The 8,957-nt window shown below is 41.3% G+C and overlaps 1 protein-coding gene across 1 annotated transcript; it reads left to right on the top strand.

Annotated features, from left to right (window-relative positions):
• The first annotated feature begins 712 nt into the window (after nt 1-712).
• prss16 (serine protease 16) lies at nt 713-7,446 on the top strand. The gene is given in 12 exon segments (XM_069676732.1): nt 713-773; nt 1,321-1,496; nt 2,227-2,326; nt 2,670-2,799; nt 3,152-3,275; nt 3,418-3,495; nt 3,611-3,658; nt 3,750-3,869; nt 4,998-5,162; nt 5,349-5,763; nt 5,873-6,027; nt 7,375-7,446. Coding segments are annotated over 12 exon segments (1,644 nt in total).
• The last annotated feature ends 1,511 nt before the right edge of the window (nt 7,447-8,957 follow it).

The raw sequence follows: 8,957 nt of genomic DNA on the forward strand, positions 1-8,957 counted from the left end.
CATAGCTGACTCTCTTATCAGATCGAGCCACATTTTTTCAACAATACGTTTATATGCGCTACTAAATGTCACTGGAAAAATACATACATACACCACTGAGAGATAGAGTAATGCTGTTTGTACGTATGCGCGCGCGCGCGCGTGTGTGTGTGTGTGGTTACCGGTCAATGCTTCTCCACACTGATGCAGCGGTTAAAAAAAGTGAAAAAGCTCCCGTAACTCGACCACTCCAAAAAAGCCATTACAAGGCAGAAGGATCTCCTTACATCACCAAGCAGACGCTCTATTCTGCTGAGCAGTTTATTCATGTGATAGATGCACACACACACACACACACACACACACACACACACACATGCACTTGGTAAAAGTTGTAAAATATCACTGGAGTGCGTTTAACATCATTTAAACATGATTTAAAGCATGACCAAGAGTGGACCATAAAAATGTCCTCTATTGATGATCCTGTTGGTGAATGTGTAGCGTCCACTTTTAGACAGGTAAGCAAGTTTGACACACACACACACACACACTCATTATATGCTAGATGTAGATCACGTCGATGCACAGGTCATATCAGAGTTCACACATTATCTCACTTTTCAGGGACCACCTCATAGCTGCAGCGTCTTAAGGGGAGTATAAAGGGACCTGGTGACTGATGAGGATTGTGCTTAGTCTTACAGTTTGGATACATTAAGTTTTTTTAAAGATGCTTTTCTCACCAGCCCGCTGTCTCGTCCTTCTGCTCCTCTTGAACTTTGTTGATGCTGGTGAGTTGAACTTGATAACAGATTTAGATTTAAATTGTATCAACTGTGCTAAAACTGAGTTTTGAGCTTGATTACATATGTACATATCACAATTTGATAAAGTTGAACATAAACTTCCAGCCCCAGTATGTTGACGTTGAAGTGATTACGTATTCCTTGCTTATGAGTTCAGGTAGTTTCTAACATTTCCAGTTGTCATATTTGAGATAGGAAAAACAGATGCAGGTGGTGACGGGACATCTCTTGGGAGTTAGCTGTTCCTGAAATAGATCGTATATTTTGAGTTTAAAGAGTTTTTTGTCAGCCATCTTGTCAGTGTCATGGACTTCAACTCCAGGGTGAAACACAAGCAGATTGGTGCGGCTGTTTCTATCAATCAGATGGTTAATAGAGCCACATAGGAGGCTTCTTAGAGTAAGTTGGATCTACCAGCAGGTCAGATGGAATAACACAGGACTAAAACAGTGAAAGCTATAAGTCAAGAAAAAACAATATTTTACCAATACAAACTATTGAGGCTCAATTTTGTGACTTTTGTTAATACCAGGACGGACACTGTGGAAGATCAAGGAGCGTGCGCGTAATCTCCAGCTGCAGAAGGCCAAGCAGCATCTCCTGTCGCACACAGCCAGTGGTCATCAGCCTCTCCAACATGTGAAGGAAGGAAGGATCCAGCAGCAGCTGGACCACTTTAACCGACAAGACGTTCGCACCTTCCCACAGGTAGAGAAAGAACCAAAAATGCTTTTAATATTTACGCTTTTAGATTCTGGCATTGACCAATCCAGTGTGAGTGGCTGGAGCAGATGTGACATAATAAAGGTCTGACATTTGAGAAATGAAAAGAAGCTGTATATTTGACTTTGACCTATCGGGATGATAAAGGAAATCCCACACATGCATGCTTTTTTTTTCATCTCATAAACTACACTGAAAGCATCAAATTAATCGTGTTGTTGCAAAACTGTTGTAAACTGTTGATATGGATAACTATAAGCATTTCTTTGATATGGCCTTTTATGCATTTATTGAGAGAGAGAGAGGACAGTTAATAATGTTGGAGACAGCAACACAACAACAAATGCAAAAGAGTTTTTTTTTCCTCTGGCAACAAAATCAAGATGTCCAGATCAAGATCTTTACAGCACCAGGCTTGCCACTTTTGTACACAGGGGGGCGCCACCATAAACATGATATACTGTAAGTTCTACAAAGCCACATTAAACAGCACAGAGTGAGCAACTCATCTGAAGAAATCTGGACTGGTTAAACCTTGTAATAAGCTCCACCAGACACTGAAAAGATGACGTTAGCCAACAGAAATGTTCATTTAGCTCTCACTGCTATTCAAGGCTGCCAATTTGCAAATTTGCAGCATTTAATTAAGGCTTGCTTTTCTGGTTTAAGTGAACATGGATAAAACTTTTTTTCCGCCTGCTTGTGTTTCCTGCAGAGGTTCTTTGTGAACAAAGCGTATTGGCAGGGTCCTGATGGTCCAGTGTTCCTCTTCATCGGAGGGGAAGGGCCCATCTATGAGTTTGATGTCCTGGCAGGTACAGTAGGATGCAACACATTTACTCATCTGTCTGTCTTTCAAACAGCAGATGTCAGCATCATAATCGGTGTTAGTAAGATGACACTGGTTTGCTGGCTTATTTTTCACCTTTACTTTATCTTCTTTTGCCCTGCACACTGCACTGTCTGAACCGGTCAACTTTATTTGCATCCTCACACCTGTTACTTCCAACATTTACATTTTTTAACCTTTTCTTCATGTTCAAGATCTTGTGCTCTGCAAAACATCTAGCCTGCAGTTCAAGAATCACGTTTTACACCTCTAAAAGTAATAGACCTTTCTACTCCATGAGTCTCATCTGCACTGACTGTGTTTCCCAGGTCACCATGTCGACATGGCTGAAGAGCACGGAGCCCTGGTATTGGCTCTGGAGCATCGTTTCTATGGCAACAGCATCAACCCTGATGGCCTCGAAACAGAGAACCTGGCAGACCTGAGCAGCCAGCAGGCGTGAGTGTCGGCTCCCTATCAGTGTGTGTTTGTGTGTGTGTTATTGCATATGCATAAGCATGTGTCTAGTTGTGGTTACTGATTTAAGTTTGCAGTGCGTTTGTAGACCAAGTAGTATGAACAATCACGTGTCAGCACGTTTTGGTTACATCTGTGTGCAAGTGTAGATAACAAACCACTATTAGACTTTATTTTTTGTTTTTATAGTGAAGAGTGAGAAAGAGAGAGTAGGGTTTTTTTGCATGTTTATGTCTGTGTGTGTAAAGTGTATGCTGACTTCGAGGTGGAAAAGTAAAGTTTTCAACAACTAGTCCAGTTAAACTGAGTTTCCTTGGTTTGTTTTTGTGTCCAGGTTGGCTGACTTGGCTGTATTTCATCAGTACATCAGCAAAAGTTTTAATCTGAGCCACAGGAACACCTGGATCAGCTTCGGGGGCTCGTACTCTGGAGCTCTGTCCGCCTGGTTCAGAGGAAAAGTGCAGGGTTTTTCTGTCACAAAGTCTTACACAAAAAAAGAAAACAAATAACACAATAGACATTATATTAATGCAACAAACAAGACACTTATTCGTTTAAAGCTCTTGTCCCTCCTCTGTTACTGTTCCTCTTTCATTGTAGTTCCCACATCTGGTGTATGGAGCTGTGGCCTCCTCTGCTCCTGTCAAGGCCGTGTTGGACTTCTCTGCCTACAGCAATGTAAACTGGCACAATCCATGGTCACAATATTAGCATATTAACAGGGCCGTCTAGTGATTCATTCCTCCTTTAAATAAGCATATTCTCACTCTCACATCTGTTATGTCTGTTTCAGGCTGTCGGCTCGAGTCTCCTGATTGAAGCAGTTGGTGGCTCTGAAAAGGTGTGAAGGCAGCCTCCTGTCTGTGCATCATACAACAGGCATTAAACTCCCGTCTGTCTTGTGTTATATTCGCCCTCTTCTCTTCCTGTAGTGTCTGGCTGCCGTGCGGGAAGCCTTTGCTGCTGTGGAAGCGGCACTGATGGATGGAAATGCCAGACAGGTGGCAGCCGACTTTGGCTGCTGTCAGATTCCCAAAGATCAGAATGATCAGGTGATGACTTTGTGAAGTTTTATGAGATGCATTAATGGTAATTTGGTTTTAACAAAGGAGGTAATAACCTTCATTGGTATGTTGTTTAAGCTTTTTTTGACAGCTGGTTCATCACTCACTAAACTAGACTTTGAACAGCACTATTTTACTGTGAAGGAGTTATTTAATGCTACCAAATGGACAAAGCAAATCGCTAAATCCCAGGTTGTTAATTTTTTATCACAATTGAACTTTTAATATTCCCGTTGGTCTGCAATGTTTGCATTTGGGCTGTTAGCAAAAAGTTTTCAAAGACTTTCATCTGTCTGTTTTAAGCTTTAAGCTTTTAGCGAACTATTCTTACCTGTAATCCATTACTGTTAGCTTCATCTGTAGCATAATATGAAGTAGTTTCTTTAGCTAGTTTGTTAGCTAACTATTTTAAGATTGTCCGACCAATTATTTATTTCAGTTAGCTAACTTTTTGACCTTCTAGGCTTTGTTACTTTTAGCTAACTTTGAACTTTTTGCTATGTTAAATACAACATTTTAGCTAACTATTCTTAATGGTAATCCATTACTGTTAGCAAAATATTACAAAGCTTTACCTGTAATTCTTAGCTAGTTTTTTAGCTAGCTTGATAGCTTTCTATTGTAAACTTGTCCGACCAAATATGAATCAGTTAGCTTACTTTTTGACCTTTAGGCTTTCTGTTATTTTTAGCTAATTTTGAACTTTTAGCTATGTATACTGTTTATCCCTTAAATTTGATAAACAATTTCAGGCATGTATTTGTTAGTTTTAGCTTTATATCTTTTACTTTTACCTAAGTATGCTGTATACTTGTATTATTATCTAACTAAACTCTATTACTGTTAGTTAACTGTTTAGACCTCTCTGCTTGCTCGCTTAGACTGATTGTCATGCACTCTCAAATGCAACAGGTTTTCAGTTGATGCAGAGAAATATGTGCTGTATTTGGGAATATAATTTAAGCATATCGAGAAGAGTCATTCTGAACCTTCTTGATAATAATCTATTCATATTTCACTCTTTATTTTTTATATATTTCATTCACTTTTTTATTCGTGTGCACCATAAATACTTGTTTGTGTAAAATAACATTTCATCATACATCTCTACTTAAGATTGAGCTGATGCAAAACCTGGCGGACATCATCATGGGAACTGTGCAGTACAATGAAGAAGGGGTGCTTATGCCTATTAATGAGCTCTGTGGTGTTCTGACCAATCAGAGTGAGGCATATGAGGAAGAGACGAAGGCTTACGACCGCCTTGTTAAACTTGCACAGGTATGGAAAACGCACGAGAGGACGACTTCCTGCTCGAACTTTTCCCCTTTCATGCACAGAATATCCACCAGATGTCACTGTTGAGCCATTTCCATGAGGTGTGACCATTTAGGATCTCTCTGGCCAGTTGAATTATGCAAGACCAAATAGCTAGATGGTTTTTGTGTTTGTCTGTGCACACTGCAGATCTACCACTCCAACAGTGAGGAACTGTGCCTGGACATTTCCAACATTAAAGCAGTGAAGGACCTGATGAATACGTCTATCTACTCAGGCAGGAGAGCAGAGAGAATGTGGACCTACCAGACCTGCACCGAGTTTGGCTTCTGTACTACACACACACACATTTCCAGCAACACATCTATAATACACAATATCGTTATCTTAATGTCCTGACAATTTTTTTGTGTGTATTTTTTAGACCAGACCTGTGAGGATGCCGCCTGTCCGTTCTCTGGGATGGTGACCCTGCAGACCCTGACTGAAGTCTGTCCCATGCTGTTTGGTATTTCCCCTCACTCCCTGCCTGGACGCATTGCCTACACAAACACTTACTTTGGAGGAGACAACCCCTCCGCACACAGGGTCCTCTACGTCAATGGTCAGTCTGGGTTAGCTACAGACAAAGTAAAAGGAAGAATTGATAAGAGGGGAAAAGCCAAAACGATCGTTCAGTATTTCATTGAAAATCTATGCCCTCGTTGCCACAGGTGGAGTTGACCCCTGGAGGAAGCTCTCAGTGGTCCAGAACCGGACTGAGGAAGGAGAAGAAGCTCAGACCGTTTTCATTAAGGACACTGCTCACTGTGCTGATATGGCGAACAGCAGAGTCACAGACCGCGGCTCGCTCAGGAGAGCCAGACAGGTATGGGGTTCTCAGTCACACCTTTTTTTCTCCAATAACAAATCTGTAGATTTTTCCTAGATTTTCTGGAACTTTCAGCTACATCTTAAGACATCTTGGTTTACATTATGACAACCGAACCATCTCCATGACAACTGAGCAATGGTGGGAGCATTATTCAGATTCCTGTACTGAAAACATTACTCACATAAGACTATGCAAATATTATTAAAACAATTACTTGTGTCCCCACTGTGACTTAATAATTTAATACATTAACTCACCAATATCCTGCACATCTGTACAGTTTTTAATCACACCTGTTGTTGATATTTTGTATTATACGCATTGTTTTTTCTATTTTTTATTCTTATTGCCTATTTTGTTCTATTTAAGTATTTTACTTCTTTATTCCAGTTTTGTTATAATTGTTCTGCACCAAAACACCAAAACTAATTCCTTGTATGTATCTAACCTACGTGGCAATAAACCCAGATTCTGACATGATTATACATTGCTTACCAAATCTTCGTCTGCTCAGCTGTTATGCTGCAGAGAGAGCTGAGCTTTGTCTTCATGCCTTATATGTTATGTAGAAAAAGTTTCATATCTGCGCATATGGGCAAACATATATTTCTATACCATTATATCTGTGATAATCCCATATCACTCCCTAATATCAACTGACAGATATACGCCGATCAGCCATAACATTATGACCACCTGCCTAATATCGTGTAGGTCCCCCTTTTGTCGCAGCACCCTGACCCATCAATGCATGGACTCCACTAGACCTCTGAAGGTGTGCTGAGGTATCTGGCACTAAGACGTTAGCAGCAGATCCTTTAAGTCCTGCAAGTTGCGAGGTGGGGCCTCCATGGATCGGACTTGTTTGTCCAGCACATCCCACAGATGCTCGATTGGGCTGAGATCTGGGAAATTTGGAGGCCGAGTCAACACCTTGAACTCGTCGTGTTCCTCAAAACATTCCCGAACCATTTTTCACATTTCACAACTTAGAAGATAATAAGTTCACTTGCTGCTGACATATCCCACCCACTGACAGGGGCCATTGTAAAGAAATAATCAATGTTATTCACGCGACCTGTCAGTGGTCATAATGTTACGGCTGATCGGGGTATATCAGCCTCTAAAATTGACAATGTTTGGATAGTGAGTGTCGTTGCTACACTATTGATAGTGGCCTCTAAATTAGAAGTTATGCAAATGATCATATTATAATTATAGTACTAAACTGTCAGTGAAGCGTACATGTCGCTGTACTGAAGCAACCAGGTTTCTTCAACCATACTCGGGTTTATTTTGGTAATTTTGAACACGTTCTTTGCCCGTCTGTCCGCCTGACAGGAGATCAAGAAACACGTGTCCAGCTGGCTGAAGACGGCTGCTCAGGAGAAGATCAAGAAAAGAGCAGTGTGATCACATTATAACCCGATCAGCTCTTATCGCTGTTTCCTCAAACCGATAAGAAGCAGTTAATAAGCTGCTGTTCCTGGCTGCCCTGCTTCATCATCGTCCTCCATTTCCTCTCTGAGGCCTTCCTGTGCTCCACCTTCCTCCCTGTGCATCCATAACTGTCTCACTGTACTCTGCTTGATGTATGTGCTTGTGTGGTTTGGGTTGATTTTTAATGTCTTTGCAAATTATGTCATATTTTTAAAGGTACTTTTAATACGGGGAAACAGCTCCTTTTCAATTGCTATCTTATATTTACGATTCATGTTGTTTTTTAATTGTCTTTTTTTTCAGTTTATGGCTGTTATGCTTGTTATAACTATAATTTAGGAGCTGTTTCTTACAGCTTGGCATTCTTTTCTGGCTAACAAAATAAAATTGCATATTTTGATTGACGTATTTTCCATTACTGGTAGTTGCCATGACCTTGTAGTGTCACTAGGGGGCGATATTGCAGTAGATTTCTTGAGCACAAAGCTCTGGAAAACAAAAACAGTCCCACCTCAGAATCGTTTGCTACACTGCTTTTTTGATTCTGCGATGACAAATAACATGTTGTCATCGATGTCATCAGGAATCTGTGGATGTGTCGTCGTTGTGTTTGCGAGAGAGAAATCATGAAGAGACTGAGAGTGTGCGAGAAAGGTGACGAAGCACCAGTTGTCCCAAGGCCATCTGTTTCTATGTGGGCTGCTGTGTGTGTGTGCGTGCGTGTGTGTGTGTGTGACCTTCTCGGCAGGGGGTCAAAAGTGGGAGGTCATGACCCCGCTGACCCTGTGGGAGTGGAGATCATCAATCAACTAGGGGCAGGACAGAGCAGCAGGAGGGGACACACACACATGAACACACATACCTTGATACTGTAACACACACACACCCTTCAAACGTGCCTCGGAAACAAATGCGCTTTGAATAAAAGGCATCAAAAGCTCATTTGTATCAAAAAATCACAAATACAGACGGATAGACGAGGAATTTCTCTTCTCTGGATAAATGATGACGTCCTCATATCAAACATCTATTTCATGTTTCAGGCTAAATTCACAAAAAAGAAACAAACACACGGCTCATTCGGCTGGAAGCAAATGTCTGAGAGGCCTTTATGCATGTAATTCTGTGTGTGTGTGTGTGTTTTGTAAGATAACGCACCAGCTTTCTTATTCATGTAAGGCTCACAGATGCTATCACACACGTCCGCGCAGAAACAGAGCTTTGAAGATGGAAAGAAAGTGACTAAAGCTTCAGCACTTTTTCACTGCAGTGCCTCCATTTCATCCTGTTTCTAACATCCCCTCATCTCTTTGCTTTTGTACACAAATACACACACACACGTGCACTTACACACACCACAGAGAGCCACTATCAGGGTTATCAGCCCGCACTTGCAGAACGACAGGGCATGCTTTTTCTCTCTCCTCCTCCTCCCCCTCCTCCTCCTGCAGCCTGTCCTGTTGATCAATGAGGAAGTTCTTGGG

The sequence above is a fragment of the Semicossyphus pulcher genome, unplaced genomic scaffold (genome assembly GCF_022749685.1).
Source record: "Semicossyphus pulcher isolate SPU_LCO1_2020_fin unplaced genomic scaffold, fSemPul1.0.p SCAF_26, whole genome shotgun sequence".
NCBI classification, from domain to species: domain Eukaryota; kingdom Metazoa; phylum Chordata; class Actinopteri; order Labriformes; family Labridae; genus Semicossyphus; species Semicossyphus pulcher.